General features: G+C 36.3%; 1 protein-coding gene across 1 annotated transcript in view; it reads left to right on the plus strand.

The window, feature by feature from the left end:
- The first annotated feature begins 2,939 nt into the window (after window positions 1-2,939).
- Window positions 2,940-17,826, plus strand: part of SPRED1 (sprouty related EVH1 domain containing 1) — a 26,062-nt gene continuing 11,175 nt past the window's right edge. Inside the window, exons 1-3 of the mRNA XM_009285754.2 lie at window positions 2,940-3,116; window positions 11,108-11,276; window positions 12,606-12,655. Of these exons, the coding sequence (XP_009284029.1) occupies window positions 2,973-3,116; window positions 11,108-11,276; window positions 12,606-12,655 (363 nt within the window). The 5' untranslated portion in view covers window positions 2,940-2,972. The remainder of the gene's footprint in view (window positions 3,117-11,107; window positions 11,277-12,605; window positions 12,656-17,826) is intronic.

Here is a 17,826-nt window from a genome sequence, read left to right on the forward strand (position 1 = left end):
TTCTTTTGCTTAGTTATTCCTGACAGAGCAGCTAAACATGCAAGAGTAGGTAAAAATGTTAGGCTGCAGGGGTGGTGCTGGAAAACACTGGAGCCTTGTCTGCCTTTTTTCCCACAGCTAAGCTGCACCGGCAGTTTGGCAATTTGTTCCAAAATTCCCAAAAGTAGACAGGGCTATAACACTTAGACACAAGACATCTGGGTGGTTTCAGTAGCACCAGTAGTGTGACAGGCAGATGCTGTTTTGTTTGCAGTGGATTCTGGAAATGGAAATCACTCTAAGTCCTGCTGCTGCTTTGTGGTTAATTGCAAACCAGCTTGTATTGTTACTAAAAATAGCTATTGTTACCAATTGTGAGTTCCTTTAAAATATATAAAAAAAAAATAAAAAACAACCACCAACAACAACAAAAACATAAAACTAAGCAATCTCTTCATAGTCTTTGGCATTGTCACAAGCACAGTAATGAATTTGTCTAGTTAATTTACAGGTGGTTGTCTGGAAAAACTGTTTTGTTTCAATTTAAGAGGTTATTCATTAAATATTACCTGTTGGGGAATTTTATTTTGGTTCTTGCACTGATGTACTAGATTTGACGGTAATTTCTAAAATATTTGAAAGGATAAATGTTGTTTAAAACAGTTTAGAAAATATGGAAGCAAAACACAAGATTGTTAGCTAGACCAGACTAGGCGTCTCAGTATACGGAAGGGGGGAAAAAAAACCCCAATGCTGGCAGAAAACTTCTGACAAATGGAAGTAGCTGAGCCATTGAGGTATGATAGGTATCCTCCATCTTTGCTTCTCCTTAGCAATTCTTGAAAAGAAAATGCATGTGGAGTGTAAACTTTCATTAAAAAACCAAAACAAACAAACAAAACCCCCCCCCCCAAAAAAACCCCAAACTGTTGTAGTTCAAGTTTTCTCATGTAGCCTAAGTGAAGTTCAGTGATATCCCTAAATGATGCATAACTGAACTCTTGCTGCAGTCTGGTATACAAAAGAAAGCTCTAATATTAAGATTTACAACCAAATTTATAGCACAAATAACTTTAAAGCTAAATTTGTGGTTCGCTTGAATGGAGAATAGCAAAGAGAGTGTGTAGGTTTAACCAGTTGGTGCATTGTATTTCTTACTGTTTCAGAGGAAAGTCTCGGTGTCCTCAGTTTCTGTCAGAAGAGGCTCTCCACCTCTAGACAAAAGACTGCCTCTGTCTGAAGTGTACAACTACAATCTGAACTTATCTCTGAGTGAAATACAGTGATAGAAACCAATGAATGATTCAACTTTCAGTAATATTATTAAGCATCAAGATATAGCCATTTTTATTTGCAGATATTAGAATTGATAGATGCATACAATGAAGGATTGGATTTTTCTTGATTATATTTGTCTGCTGTGTGGGAGGAGTTACTAAGAGATGTTGGTACAGAAATGGTGAGAAACATTGACTGAACTGTCAGTTTAACTATGAGGTTTAGGGGGAGGAGGAGGCTGGTTGTTTGCTTGGAGGGGGCAAAGAAAGTCTCTATAAACAAATCCACTTGCCTAGAAGCTAAAATTGGATAGTCTTGTCTTATTTCCCATTTTGCAAACCGTTATGTATTTAAGCTTTAGATGCTTGCAGCAAAATTCTTTCTTTTTTATATATATATATATATATAAAAGTGAATCATATGTGTGAATCGTGTGTGTGAGAACGTAATATATTAATTACGCAAAAAAGCCTACCTTCAGTTATTTTGGGACATATGGGGGGAAGGAATAAATAAAGCAGTGATCACTTTAAAACACAACAGTTTGGTGAATGGTTATATCACAAATAATTTTGTACAGAAGGAATGACTTTGTCCTCTTCTAATATTTCCTGTTCAGTCCTTAAATTTGACATCACTAATGCTAACTGGCATAAGTACTTAAACTCTCAATCAGAAATATGTTGCAAAAGATAGCATGAAACTTATTTCTTTTAGTGTTGGAATGTTCATTCATGGACTGTTACATTCATGCACTAAACCATACTTCGAATGTAGGATCTTTTAACATCCTTGGTAAACCATGGGGTTTTCCAACTGATGTAGCAGCAAATTCATAACCAAAACTAAAATATGTCATTTAATATAAATAAATAAAAGCTGAGAGAGAAGATCACCAAAAACTCTTTTTCCAAGACTCTGAAAAAGGAATTTGACTTTTAAGTAATGAAGTCATAACCATTTGTTCATTTTGTAAAAATGCTAAATGATGGGAAAAGCTGTTACATTGTAAAATGCAAGTAATTTTCCACACACTGCGAATACAGGAGAGAACCAGCTAGTAGACACTGCAAATATTAAGTCTTAAGTAGCCGTAACTGGTTCTGCTGTCGAACCCCACAGCGTGTGTGTCCTGACCTACCCTTGCAACGGACGGGTTATGTGTGTCGGGAGGAGGGAGGGGGGGACGAAGGGAAGCAGGGTTTCTGGCTAGAAGCCTGTTCTTGTTTAGATTTCAGTGGCAGGAGGCCTGACCTCTTTCTGCTTCCTTGTTCTCTTTTCTGTGCAATTTCATGGTGGCTGACTGGCTTCATGATTAGTCTAAAATAAATCGGGAGTTGATTCTTACTTTCTTCCCGCCCCTGGCCCTCTCTGGCTAGATCACTGACTCTAAAGTTTTTAGAAGAGTATCAGTTTTGACTCTGTTTGGTTAAGTTTCTTTGCAAGGAATTGCATCTAAGCTCCAAGAAGTCCTAATGAAGGCATAAAAGTACAGAGGAACGTTTTTTTAGAGGGTGGTCTTAGACTGGTTTCTTCTAGGCGGCTGTTATGGAAGGACTGAACCTCCACAATGTTAATTATCATGATCTTGGTTGTGGGTTTGTTGTTTTGTTTTGTTTTTTTAACTAGACTTAGTTGGTTTGCATTTATGGAAAACTAATTTCTTCTTTTGCATCTCTTCCAGTAATAGTTATGCACGAGTGCGAGCTGTGGTGATGACCCGGGATGACTCAAGTGGTGGATGGTTACCACTTGGAGGGGGTGGACTAAGCTGTGTCACAGTCTTCAAAGTCATTCCCCAGGAAGAGAATAGCTGTGCTGATTTTCTTATCCATGGAGAACGACTCAGGGATAAAACGGTAACAATTTACATCCGTTTAATGTTCCTATTAAAACTACGTAGGACCTAAGAAGAGATGTTTGCTTATTGTTGCTTGTAGACTAGAAAGCAAATTTATAGTCTCAGTCTAATGCTGTTGCTGAGCTTTTATCCATGTCAATGATTTTATACCTAGAGAGCCAACTATTTGTTTTAGGTGTGATACCGTACATTTCTAGAATTAAGCATGTTGATCTTTTAGAAACTTTAAAATGTATTTTTTTCACTGCCGATTTCCATCCATTTGGGGAAACATTTTGCTATTCAGGTTTTTTTTCCAATGGAGGGTTAAAGTCAAATACTCTTGTTAACCTGTTTATACACCGATGATACTATTTTTAATAGGAGTGTTGGAAAATGAGATAACTTGTTCAAAACACAAAATCTGAAGGAATTCCTCAGTAATGATTCAGTTAGTTGTGGAATTTGGCTATGACAAAAAGTAGCCATTTTACATGAAAACAACTTTTGTATTGGAAGAAAGCATGAAGCTGACAGGTCCAAGAATTGATCGGGTTTGATGAACACATAGACAGTATTCATTTATCAGCTACATTAAATAAAGTACCAGTAATAAACTTGTCTTAAATACCATCACGAAAGTCAGCCTCATAAAAGGAAAACTGGTGTAGGATTCTCAGCCATTTCTACATGTGTATTTTGTCTGAGACAAAATTGGCTTACTGAGGCTTGCTTGGTTACTTGAGTGCCAAATAGGTTTTTGAAGGGGGGGATGTCTTAATGTGGAAACAAAGAGAAGAGGAGAAAGCACAAAACCTTCATCTTAATGACTTTTATCAAGAACGTACTCTTTTCTGCCAATAATATGACTCCTGTGTGAGCTTAAAAGGTAGAATTGCTTCTTCTACCGTACTGCTGATTCTCAAGAATACCATTTTCTCCCTTGAGGCAGGACTGCTGAGTTTTCTGCCTTGAGTGTGACTGTTGTAGGAAGAGAGCATATAAATAGAAATTCTGCTGACTCAGTTGTTTCAGCGAGGCGTAGTGCTATTAGCAGAGTACCCTGTGTTCCCGCACAGCTATGTGCACCTGCAGTTCCTTCCTCACTTTGCAGTAGTTCCCTTTAGAACTTTTTTTAGCCTTATTGAGGCTGGTTTTGAGAAGCTTAATTGCATTTAGAGATACTTGACAATTTTCTCTTAATTCTTAATACTTTCGACATTCACAGCTTGCCTTCAGAATCTGAGGGTAATAAAATGCTCAGGAACTGAAGGCTGGTTTAACGTTTCTCCTGCATGCATATGAAAACGTTGCAGCCATCAGCGTCCTGATCTGTTTGCGCTCTCTCTCCTGCGTCCCCTGGGCAAGCCTTGCTTCATTTCCACTTCTGGTAGAAGGCTTTAAATGTCTCTGCTCCTCTTCCTGTCCAAAATCGAGCTCATGTTAGTATGAACATGTTTTCCAAACCTTTATTGTCCTGAACAGGTGTTCTTGTTCTGGGGGGTTTTTTGGGGGGGTTTTGTGTGTGTCCCATCCTGTGTCCATCTGTTCCTCCCCCTACTGCCCCCAAATGTGACCTACTAGTCTGTCAGGACAGATTTTGATCTTACTGCAGTTTTAGGAAGTTGAGTTGGAAGTCAGCCCCTCAAAAACACAGCATAAAATATGGAAGAAATGCAGCTAGGAAGAACATCTATCTAGTGTATATTGAATAAAGCTCAGGGAACTGACAAATATGGATTTAGGCTGTAGAGAAGAATACTGTAGAGCCAGCGATGCTTTGGTAACGAAGTAAAAGCAAGCTATGTATGCATGTATTTCCTCAGACTTCAAATAATGCACTTAAAAGCAAAAACTAACGTGTAATGAATTAACAACAAAGTTGCACAGTATGCAACAAGACCCCTGTTGGCATAACGGAAGCAAGATCCTACACCAAGGTATGTGAGGACGTCATTAGGTCATGACACTTTTTCAGAAGGACCATAGCAGGAACTGGAAGAGAAATTCTGTTGGACAGGGATCCGGTCACTGATTCTAAAACTGTTCTGATCCTTGTGCTTTCAGTATAGTTAATGGTTTTACATTTGTTCTTAGGATATTCCTGTGGATTCACTGTTCTAGCACAATTTTTTAACCTTTTCTTTAATGAAGCCAAACAATTGGGGTTTTTAGTCCAAATAGAATTGGCAGGTGACTACTATATTTCATAATACAAAGAAAAGACCAAGAAAAACAACACCGAGAAGTTGAAATGTAATTGCCTGTTCTAACTGAAAGAGTGGAGAAGGCTGTGTTGTCAAAGAGGCAACCCTGAAAAGGACTATTGAAGACTACTTCAGTGGCATAAAATGCTATTTTTTATTTTTTCTTTAAAAATAAAGTAAAAGTGGAAGTTGTTATGGGTTCGTGGTGTTTGCTATTGAGTAGGGACCAAATATTTTGGTCATCTTCTGATTTTGAGTAAGAGTTATACTGAATCTGCTGTTTCTGTGCTCCAACATCGCTCTAATCTCATTTTAGAATGGCCTTGGTGTGTAAATCTGTATACCTGAATAATCTTTGAAGTTAGTCATACGCTGTTTAGTTTGTTGCTCTGCCATTGTATTTGCAAAGAGAAAGTAGCAATATTGTTTTAAAAAAAGCTTCCTAAACCATTTTGAACATTTCAGTTATTCAGACTTTGAGCACATGTGTCTTCAGGAATGTTTAATCTATTGTACTATATAGAAGTCATTACGGCTCGGTCAGCTGGACCACGATTTCCAGTTCACTCACTTTTTTTGCAAGGTACACACAGACATTTCTGAAAATACTTCTATGGATTAAAAAAGAAAGTAATCCTTACAAATGGAGTCTTTTTCCCCCACCCAAATGACATTACACACTGTTAAAATACCTTTATGACTAGATTATATTTTGATTTCCTCTGGCCAGTAAGTCTTTCTTTTGTGAACTGGCTCAGCTTCCAGAAAAGGTGCAAAAATTCCCTTATCCTGGAAAACCTGTAGCGTGGAACTTGGAGGACTTTTCTGGGACACAGGGAAGCATGGGTTTTGAAATACCTCAGGTTAGAGAGCAAATGGAATTCACATCTATGGCTTTTACCTAAGATCATAATGCCAGTATTACTGTTCAACTTATGTGTCAGTAGAAAGGTGGAATTTATTCCAAAGCAACTTGAAATCCATAGGTGAGGTATTTGATGGAGGTATCTTCCAGATGCCTCTTAAATGGTTGTACTCAAAAAGAATGAGATATTTTTTTATCTCTTCTCTTAGTGTTTCTGGTAAACTAGCTTTAATTGCTGCTTCTCCAAGTACTGAGAGAACACTGACAGTGTTCTGATGCTACATTGCAATTCCATTCCAATGTGCCAGATCTCTCCATATATTTTATAGGATATGCGGGCATTTAATTAGGACTGTAGATCTCAGTCTGTAAGTCAGCTGTATAAATTAAATACTCTGGGACTGAACATCAAAATATTGAAGTTCCTTGCTGGGGAGGGGTTCTCGTTGTTTCTTTATATACCTGAGAGCTAGGTTGCTATCAGCCCTTTTATGAACCAGCTTCAGGCTACATGTAGAACCTCCAAAATTTTTGTGCAGTACTGAGCTATTTAAAACATCTCATGGTGTTCACAAAAAGCATCCTAGTTATCTGAGAAGAAAATCAAAGTGGTGGCACCATTGAATTAGTTTAGGAGAGGGAATGCTCCCCACTAGTTTGCTCGGGTTGTTTAGATCTGCGTTGGAATGTAAGGGTATTTCGTGAAGACTTTGACATAATTACATGTTTCCTCCTTTATTATACTCACCTTCCTAGATCTGGCTCCAGCCAGTCTGCTTGGAACAATTGCACTCCCTCCTAACCTGGTCAGGTCTGCCACTCTCTTTTACTGTGTTTACAGTAGCTCTCTTCTATCTTAATAACATTAGTGCTAGACATACATTAGGCTCAAGCTTACAGGTTTTTAGGCTTTGCTCACATTCTTGAATGAAAAGTCTAATAGATTTCTCTGTTCTGTTTTATTTTCTTCTCTAGTCCTTTGCCATGCAAGTTTTTATTGAAGGAGAAAAAAAAGTGACTAGTATCTTTTGGATCGTGAGTCAGGAGTGACAAATCAAAGTTTAAAATCTTTCTTTTGAAGAACAGGTAATTGTGTAAAGGGAGAGTTAAAAAGCTGAAACTGAATATAAATACTGTTCTCTTCTAAAACTCTGCTGTTCAAAAATTTAATTTATCATTTACTTTTTAAATTGGCTTTAAAGTTTGAGAAAAGATTGATTCTGATGGGCTGTAGTACAGTCCTTACACCTTCTTACTTTTTGAACTGAAAAAAAAAGCACGCACAGAATAATAATCACGTCATAGGGTCACAGCGGCAGCGGGGCCGCATGCTCTGTAGCATGAATACACTCAGGACGTGCTGCTTGTTCCCAAGACTAGAGAAAAGCCTTTGATTTTATTTAGCAGAAAAGGCATTCAAAAGTTGCGTCAAAAACTATATGCTTATGTGTTTGTAGATTTGGGCTGGGAATGAGAAATTGTGAAACTATCTATCTACATGTAATGTTGTAAGCTGTGGAAAGTACAGCTAGAAACCAGTAAAATAGTATCCAGTGTCTAGAAGTGTTCAGTTATGGGGTCTGTTACCAAAATAGACATTTATAGCAAATGCAATAACGGGTTTTTCATATTTGTTTCTGAAAGAAGCCCTAGATAATGATACTAATATCTTAAATACTCATCTTATTTGTTTCAAAATACTTGGTTTTGAAGTGTTGAAGTTTCAAATTTCTGACTTTAGAGATTCAGCTTGTCTATACAAGACAAATAGTTTCTAATATCATCACAGAATGTAGCTTGTAGAGGTGAGAAAAGAAACATGTAGCAAGCAAGTGTTTTTATGAGTAGCTATGAACTACATTGCACTTAATGACATCTGGGTATTAAATGGATTTTTTCATTAAATAGTAGTAAGTAGACATACAGCCCTATTTATGCTCTGAGAATTTAGATCTTGATCGTGTGGGTCTGGAGCTTTTCTGCCTTGAGTCTGATAACTCTGCAACATTTCCCATTACGTGCTAAAGTGGTTGCTTCATATTGGCATGGAAGTCTCATATTAAGTTTCCAAATCATAGAATCATAGAATCATTAAGGTTGGAAAAGACCTCCGAGATCATCGAGTCCAACCGTCGACCCAACACCACCAAACCTTCAGAACAGTAACCCATGTTTATTAAAAAATGCAATTTTGTTAAGCTGTAGTCACTTAATTTACAATTTTGCAGGTTTTTGTTCTGCTTTTCATCTTCACGTATGATGTGGAGACTTCTGAACCATAGCAAAGTGCAGCAAAAAATAATTGGAGTTTTGGATGTTTGAAGACTTGAAAAAAATACCTGTATTGCTAAAAGCTTGGTTTCCATTTCCAGGCTTTGGAGATAGGTCTATTGGGATACTTCCTCCCCAGCCCCAACAGCAGTTTGCACGCTTCAGCATAAATAACCCTTTGACAGCATTACGTTTAACAAGGAAAAAATATGTTGTTGCTGCAAAGCATAGAAGTGTTTAGGGGAGAAAAAAAAAATGCTTTAGGGGATGCTTGGTATGTTTTTTGATTGGGTTTTTTTTTTAGTATTTATGGATGCAACAAAAACTATTGAAGGCTGGGTGTTTATAGATTTGTGTCCCACTGCTAATTCTGACCTACAGTTCTTGAGTTTTCTCTCAGGTGGGGCAGACATAAAGTCTCGCCTATATGGATTCTTATGTCTGATAACACATACAATTTTGATGCAACTAATTTTCCCCCCTTTCAATGCCCTTAACCACTTATATCTACTGTGTTAACTGGTCTGTTTCCATACAGCTTTAGATCTGAAAAATCAGTGTATGCCTGCCAAATTTTTGTTTCCTTAAGCTGAAAACAATTACGGTGTTGGATAGGATGTTTGCTTGTTTTGTTAATGATTTCTTGCCTTATAAAATATTGTGAGCGTTGGAGGTGGAGGGTGGGTGGTAGCAGTATTGCTTTTTGGGTTGGGGGGGTTGGTTTGGGGGTTTTCTGGTTTGGTTTGGGTTTCTTTGAAAATCATAGCTTCTACTCAGTAAAGTTTTAATCCAGTAGTTTATCTCCAGTGGTATTATCTTTTAAAAATATTTGTCATCCAGCCATGAATTTTCAGTATAAAGTAAGCTGGATTAACTCCTTTGGGAGTAGGTGTTCATTGAGATGCTATAAAATCAGTCTTGCGGTACTTTTTGTTGATATTTTGGGTGAGACTGCACACAAAATAGAGCGTGAAAATAGTTGGTGTTTAATATAGTAGAGATCCCCCAAAAGTGCTCACAGAAAATGCAGTGATGTGAGAAATCTTCATTTTTAACTCCTCTTTTTAGGAGGAAGCAAGTTTAAAATCATCAAAAGGAGCAAAGAACAATCGTTTAACACACCTTGGAACTGCAGAATGATACTCTCTGTTTTTGCTGCAGCACCTTTTCCTGCGTATCTATAGCAAATAGTTAGATTCCTTCCTATGCTTTCTTGTAGGCAGTTGTACCTACATATTGTTGACCATTTAGGGAATTCAGAGTGGAGTAACAAAAATTATTTTAATGCTGAAAGAGTTTATATGTGCAGAAAGAATGTCATTCTTTTAGAGACAGAGCTAAAAGGCAGTAAAACTTGAGAGGAGATGATTAGTGGTGGGGTGTGGGGTAGGGGAAATAATGAAGAGCAGGAGAAAAAAACCTATTTGTCTACGTAATAATTAGACAGGGAAAGGAGAGGAAGAACACAAAGCATATGTAAGAATAATCCAAGTACAGACAGATATTTTTTTTTTTTAAGTACAGACCAGATTTTTTTTTTTTTTAAATTTGGAGATTTTTTCCTCAGTTATGTTTATAATTAACCTCATTTTTCCACATGCTGTAAGAAACTTTGTATTTTTCTCTCAAAAAGCTGCATAGGTAACAAAACTAAAAATGAAAATTCTGAAAATACATTAATGTTGAAATGATAGAATATTAAAGTTCCTCATTCACCTCTCAGTGTAGGTTTTCAGAATCTAGTAGTAATACAGAGATACAGATTGTCTTGCTGTGCATTTTATTATGCCTAGTGCTACAGGAACAGATCAGTGCATGTCCTTCCGTACTTTCTTGTTCACCTTGAATTGTTTTAATCAAGAAACGTTCAATGTAACAATGTTGCATAAAATAATTTTTGCAGGTAAATTAAATATGCAAATATATTTTAAAAAACAGCCAATTTAAAGTGGGGAAATGATGTGAAGACTGCGACTTTGCTTCGTAACTGAATGTGCGTGTATACCTGTAATGGTTTTGTAGCCAAATAGTGTTAATTATTCCTAATTACTGTTTTCGTTATAGTTGAACATGAGCCATAGATATATCTGTGTCTAGGTACAGGCAGTAATACATTCAAACACATTTTAGTTTTCATTAATTTCAGTTTTTAAAACAATTCTCCTGTATTATTTTCTCTTGTCTAGTAGCCTTTCTGGGAGAAAACTGATATGGCCTGAAAGCAGCATAAAGTTAGTCCAGTGCTCAAAAACTTTATAGAATAAGTATACAAATAAAATTCCCAGTGGTACAGTAATACTTGATATCAGCACAGTAATGATTTTTTGGGGTGTGGCCTATTTAATTTGCTGAACATCTAGCAAGTCTGTACTGCCAGAAGTGCTTGCTGCGGGTGTGAGATAGATACTTTTGAGGCTGGGAAGACTCACTTGGTTTACAAATAGTGTCCTTAACCCATAGCACCTATCAGCAACTGTTAGCGAATAATTTGGCCATAATGGAAATGATGTTAAAATTACATTCTTGTAACAGGAAGAAATTTAAACAGAGACTTTTATCTGCTCTTATGATGTATGTTTTCAGGTAATTCACAAAGATTACGTTTTGTTCTCAAATTTGATATATTAGTCAGTGATATCTTTTTTTGTCCTGTCTTCTTTCTGGAAGGTGGTCTTGGAGTGCACATTAAAGAAGGACCTCGTTTACAACAAAGTTACTCCTACTTTTTACCACTGGAAGATTGATGACAAAAAGTTTGGCCTCACATTTCAGAGTCCTGCTGACGCAAGAGCGTTTGACAGAGGTATTCGGAGAGCAGTAGAGGATATTTCTCAAGGTACATATTTCAGGTGAAGGGGTTGGCGGGGTGGGGGGGTGTTGAGTGTTTAGTAAATTAGGTAAGTCAAAGCACTTTGCATAATACTAATGCTGACAGTATTTAAGGATGTGGATTGATCTATAGCATATTGAGATTTTAATAGTTTTTAAATATTACTTCTGGCATTTCTAAAATGCCATTCATCCAAGTGTCTAAAATTGTTTCACAAACAGTAATAAGGTAGTTCCCCAAAACATCCCTACATAATAAAGCATTGCCTCTCTTTTTTTAGAGATGAAATGGAGGAAGCTAGAGTGTTACAGTCTCTTACTTAGATCTTCTTCTCAGAAGCTTGTTACAGTTTAAGTGTTCTTAGAGGATAAGCTATGAAGTTGAATGATTTGAGACCCGTTGAGTTCTCTTGTTGTCTGCACATACTTTCAGTTAATAGTTTTATTCATTTACTAACAGCTGACAGGGTAGTTCTGAGGACAGGTTTATATGGGATGGTAGAAGAATTTACTCTAATAGTAATATGGCTAACTGGTTCCAGAGCTTCACTGACCTCATGGAAACTAGTGAGCAAACTGAAGATCATCCAGCCTCAATTCTGAGCTGAAAATATGATAAATGTATTGCTGGATGGGGAGGAGGAGGGACGGAAGAGAACAGATGTCTATTGAATGGAAAGAATGTCTCTTTCAGGCTTGTAAAAAGTAACTCAAAGGGAGAAATTTAAACAAAATATTCTGTGCTGTGATGTGCTGTAAATTTAGGGATTTAATGTGTGTTACCATATTCGTAAAGGGAGGAGCATGTTTCTGAAGGGAAATGCTTTTTGACATACTAGAATGGCTTCTTCTGAATTGTGTTGATATCATCCATATCCCTGCAAGAGAAGTAATTAGAGAACATGAGAGTCCTTTTCTCTCCTAGGGTCTCGCAGTCCTAATTTCTGCTGATTTATAGCAAAATATAGCACAGTATACATTCATGCCAACCAAATGTATCTGCCTTTAATTTTCAAAATGCTACATTAACAAGAATATACTCCCTTGCTTCTGACTTCTGATGACACTTTGAAAATGCTTTTACAAGAAAGATGTGAACAAGAGAGAGGAGTGTGGCTAAGAATACTCAGTATATAAAATACAGAATGTGGAAATGAATGGTACTTATTTAAAATCAACTTGAAACACAGTGATCTACTTGTTAAAAAAAGTAAATGAGCTTATTTATATCATCATAGCTGGATATTGAAGGATGGTGTGGGCTACTGGAAGCAGTAAACTGTGTAAATTAAAACAAGATAACCTTGACTATTTTGTGTTTTTACTTTTTCTGTAGGTTATCCACCCTCCCAAAATGATGTTGAAGTGGCAGAAGACTGCTTTCAAGTGAGTATTTAAATTTTTAAATTAATTGTGCAGTTATTTTTTGAAGAAATTCATTGAACAATTTTTGTCTTCATTAGTGAGAATAAACAAAATAAGAGCAATAGCAAAATTCAGTTTAATGAAATAAGTTCCAGAACAGTTATCTAGAACACTTACGATATTGTCTGTCCTAAACTAGGTAGTCAATATTTAATCAATACGATGATTAACCATCCTGAGTTTAATTAAGTTTACAATGTCTGTTCTAGGTTATGTGCCCTCTTTGAACTCATGGGAACATGAAACATTCTTCTCTTGGGGGGGGGGGGGTTCACTCTATAGTGATAGACACTTCTAACATTGTACAGTTAGAGTTGAAAAGATACTGAGGTAACAGTTACAAGAATCTAGTCCAAACAAGGGCGGAAGTTCAGATAATTTTTAAAAACACACTGAAGATAAAGCAGTCACTTGTTGAGATTCAAATTTTTATTGATCCTTATTTGCACCATTCAATTTCTATAGATCATAATTTTTTACACCTTATGCCATTATCTCCTGCTATGCTTCAGAGTTATAACGCTTTACACAAATACAACATCAAGTACTGTAACACTGACGTGTAGCACTGCCTGGTAACATCCAAGAATCCATGTAATTTAAAAGCCAGTATAAACAAATATTATGGATACGTATATACAGTAAATAGCTGTGATATAACTGAGTAAAAACCTACTTGTGTCTATGTGTGCTTGTCATCTCTTCTTTCCGATTTACGGTTTCAGGGAAAGTCTTGGCTTTATTCACATATAAGTTCAGTTTTCAGAGTGCAGATATTTAAATTAATATGAAGCTGATACAGAAACAAGTTGACTCAGGGGACTTAGTGACTTCAGAAAACTGATAGTATTCCTAAGTGGTTTCTTGAGGGAAAGAGTTTTCTCTCTTATGTAGAATCTCTGCAACACAAAATCAAGAAAATTAGCAGCCTGCTTTGAAGATATGGGTAAGAATAAAATTATGATAGGAGACTGAGAGTCAAGTATTTAGAAAGGGTACTGCAATGCAGTGGCAATGCAGAAGAGTCTCCCGATTTCTTTCCATTTTATGGTAGAAGAAATGTATCTCTTCGTGTAAGTGTTGGCTGTGCAACCACCTGTTGTTCTTTATTTGCAGTACTTTATTTTAAGGACTTTATTTTAAGGCACTGTAAGTAAAATTGCTATAAATATTAGATATTTTGGATTTAAAACAGGAAAAAGTTAAAACAGTGCCAAAGTTAATGCAATCCTTAATCAGCTTTTAAAAGACTTGTTTAAACAGGCTTTGTTGTAAGGATTAATAATTGAGCAATTTCTACAGGCCTAATGAGATTAGAGGAAACTAATTACCTCTTGATTATGCTGCCTAGTTATTATGTTTCTATATAAGGATGCCAAAATTGAAGTAAATATCTGTTATTCTTTATATTTACAAACTTTGTTATTGGGAAAGTGGAGAAAAGTGTCTTTATATCATCTATGCTATATAGATGTAAATATAGATCTATTTAGGTATGTAAATAGATGATGTAGATTACTTTATTTAAAAAAAAAAACATATATTTTAAAAAATACTCTCTCTATATATAAACTTACAGATACAAACAATCCTGTTTGGTGCAAACTGCTGGTAGAATTATCTGTTACATTCCAGACAGGAAAACATATTTCATGACTTGTACTCGTGCCCCTGTACTCGGCACTGGTGAGGCCGCACCTTGAATACTGTGTTCAGTTTTGGGCCCCTCACTACAAGAAGGGTGTTGAGGTGCTGGAGCGTGTCCAGAGAAGGGCAACGAGGCTGGTGAGGGGTCTGGAGAACAAGTCTTATGAGGAGCGGCTGAGGGAACTGGGGTTGTTTAGCCTGGAGAAAAGCAGGCTGAGGGGAGACCTCATCGCTCTCTACAGCTACCTGAAAGGAGGTTGTAGCGAGGTGGGTGTCGGTCTCTTCTCCCAAGTAACTAGCGATAGGACGAGAGGAAATGGCCTCAAGTTGTGCCAGGGGAGGTTTAGATTGGACGTGAGGAAAAATTTCTTTCCTGAAAGAGTGGTTAAACATTGGAACAGGCTGCCCAGGGAAGTGGTGGAGTCCCCATCCCTGGAAATATTTAAAAGACGTGTAGATGAGGCGTTCAGGGACATGGTGTAGTGGGCATGGTGGTGTTGGGTTGACGGTTGGACTCAATGATCTTAGAAGTCTTTTCCAACCTTAATGATTCTATGACTTCACCACAACACACATTGCTTAATTGTGGATTTGTGCTGTAGATAGATGGCAGGAATTTTCTGTTTTCTAGAGGCAAAAAAGCTAGCCAGTCTTTCTTACCATATCTCTGCATACCAAAGTAAAACAAATGATACTAAGAATTGCTTATTGATAACAATACGGGGGGGGGCAGGGGGTGGAGAAATGCAGGGAAGGCTGAATCCACCTTGCTTTAGGTATGCTTAATCTAAATCAGGTTTATGTATCAATAATGAAGCCGTAATTGCAGGGTTATGAATGTCAGTGTAGAAAGGCTACAGCATTTTAGATACAGGCACCAGGTCTAGTCATCAAGAATATCTTGGAAATACCAAATAGTGTACATTCTCCTCCAAATGATTAATTCCTTGCCCCTTCCAAGATTGATACTGTTGTAAGTGGAACTTGATACCCCATGTTTTTTTTAACTTGAAAGACTGCTAAGACCATTTTGTTTAAAGATAATGTATTATGTATTTGAAGAGTCATGTTGACTTGTCCCCGCTTCTTCCCACCCCACTACGCTTTAAAAGGCCTAATGATTTTTTTTCCCTGTCTATTCTATAAGCTGTTTTCCCAAGTCTCTAATAGTATTTTTGAGTAAGTTTTGGAGTATATCTATGCAAGGGCATTTTAGAGCGTGGATAGAATGGTAAAGAGCAGGTTGGCGCTTGGATATGAGGGCAATGGGATGTTTGTTTCATCAGAACAATCTTCCAGAATTGTAATTTGTAACCTCTAAGGAATGAAGTACAAAAGATCAAGCAGTGGAACTCCTCCATTTAATTAAAAATATTAAGTAGTCATAAGTTGTTTCTAAAATAGTAGAATATCAAAAAGAGAAAAGGGTTATTTCGCGCTTACTTTTCATAGCATGTTTGTTAATGCACTTAGATTTTTGTCTATACCCTGTAGTAACTATCGTGTATTGGTATTCTTCGGTTTCACTTCTTTCTTCGTTAGTTAGTGTGGCAAGTAAAGTCCCCAGGATGTCATCAAGGTACATTTGAAAATATTAATAGGTCTGTCAGTTACATCATCTGCTGTCAAGGTGTTTTGCCTATGCTGTTCTAGTCATCTTACATAGCAGGAATCCTATATTTAGTGCATATTTGAAGTATGAATATGATATGTAGTTTGTACATAAATTTCATCAACAGTGTTTTTTTAAAAATGAAGATGATTAGTGATGAAGAAAGCAAAATGTGCTTTCTAAGTTATTTTACTGGCTGGTTATATTCGGTGCTACAGAGAGCAAATAAAATGGTCCAAGTAAGATCAAAACAGCCTCCTGATCTAGTCAGTGGCACTGCTGTTAAACCTCAGTGCCTACTTGTAATAAGTAATTACGACATTTTATAGATGTAGCAAGCAGAAATAGGGGATGTCCAAAACTTGTATGTGCAACTCTTAAATGCAAATCCAAAAATTGAACTCTTACCTTGTGCTTTCTAGGCTAGCATTTGGATCACTGTATTGTATCTTGGGTCACTAGATTTTTTTTTTTCTTTACATTGTTTAAATAAAATCTCAGAGAAAGCATTCTTCTTACTGAAGATCAAATTTATCATTTTAAGAAGACATAGCTTCATTATAGCTTCTTTAGATGCTCTGTTGTTCACAAATAATGTTAAAATCTTAGTATTAAAAAAATACCATCACTTAAGGGTGTTCATACTTACTTGTAAAGGTTGCTTAAATGATTACAATTACTATTAGTTGTTTAATGAACATATTATATGCAAATTGTTTATATCACTAAATAAGCCTTAGTCTTACTAGGTTAATTTGAAACAAAAATACACAAATGAGTTAATGCAGAGCTATCTGACTTCCTGTAATGTTTGTAAATGGAGCCTGGGAATGTATATACACTTATATGGAAATATACGCTAGAAATTTGTTTTGGTGGGAGGTTTTGGATTTTTTGGTATAAAACCAGGCGTTTTGAATGGAGTAGAAAAGCAGCTTGTTTAAGTCAGCTTGCTTGCATGTTCAAAGATTGGCTCAGATTCTTTTCCTCTACCAAATATAAACTTCTTGCTCTAAAACGCATCTAGCTTAACTGAAAAAATGTAAAAATCAGAATTTTTTATTTTCTTAGAAGTAAATCTAACTAAATGAAATCTAGAGCTAATGCATTTAAAAGTATTTTTATGTGGGTTTTGGATACTGAAATGCGTAAGTCTTGCTTTTGAGAACTGAAAAATAGAGCAGTTGAGTCTTAATTTCTTTCAGGTTTTGTTGATTCAGCCATACTAGTGTTATTTATAGGCTACCAACACATTTGAAGTAATAACAAATGGAGCGCTTATGCTTTTGAGTTTCTTACTGCTGGCAGAAGAAAACTGTAGACTGATAAATTATAAGCAGAAAAAAAGTTTGGCTTGTTCTTTCAGAAATAGGTACATTGGGCTTTTTGTCAATATGAAGGGGAAAAGGCCTGCAACTTACATGCATCTTAAGTGGTTTTGGTGCGGGCAAGGACAACATAAATGGTTTGTGTGCCTCTTTGTAAACACACTATTTAGTGTCCTCTTTTGTAAATGCACTATTTAGTGACCATTCAATTTATTTTGTCTATAACAGAAGGTTCACAGAAGTTCTATTTTACAAAAACAGCATTATGATTTGTAAAGAAACGTGAAATAATTTACCCTTGACACTTGTTTTTATGGAGAAGAAAAATACTACATGGTAAAACACTGAAGATTAGCAATATTTAGTGCACTTAATAAATTGGCTAGGTGTAATTCCTAGAACTAAAAGTAATACTAATTGATATTGTCCATTTAAAATAAATCTAATAGTATATTGTGCTAAAAATATATTGTGCTAAAAATATTTGGGTTTATTAAGCTTTTTTGTGGAGTAGTATTCAAAAAAGAGGAGGAAATTCCTCCACA

Source organism: Aptenodytes forsteri, unplaced genomic scaffold (assembly GCF_000699145.1).
Source record: "Aptenodytes forsteri isolate BGI_AS27 unplaced genomic scaffold, ASM69914v1 Scaffold124, whole genome shotgun sequence".
NCBI lineage: Eukaryota > Metazoa > Chordata > Aves > Sphenisciformes > Spheniscidae > Aptenodytes > Aptenodytes forsteri.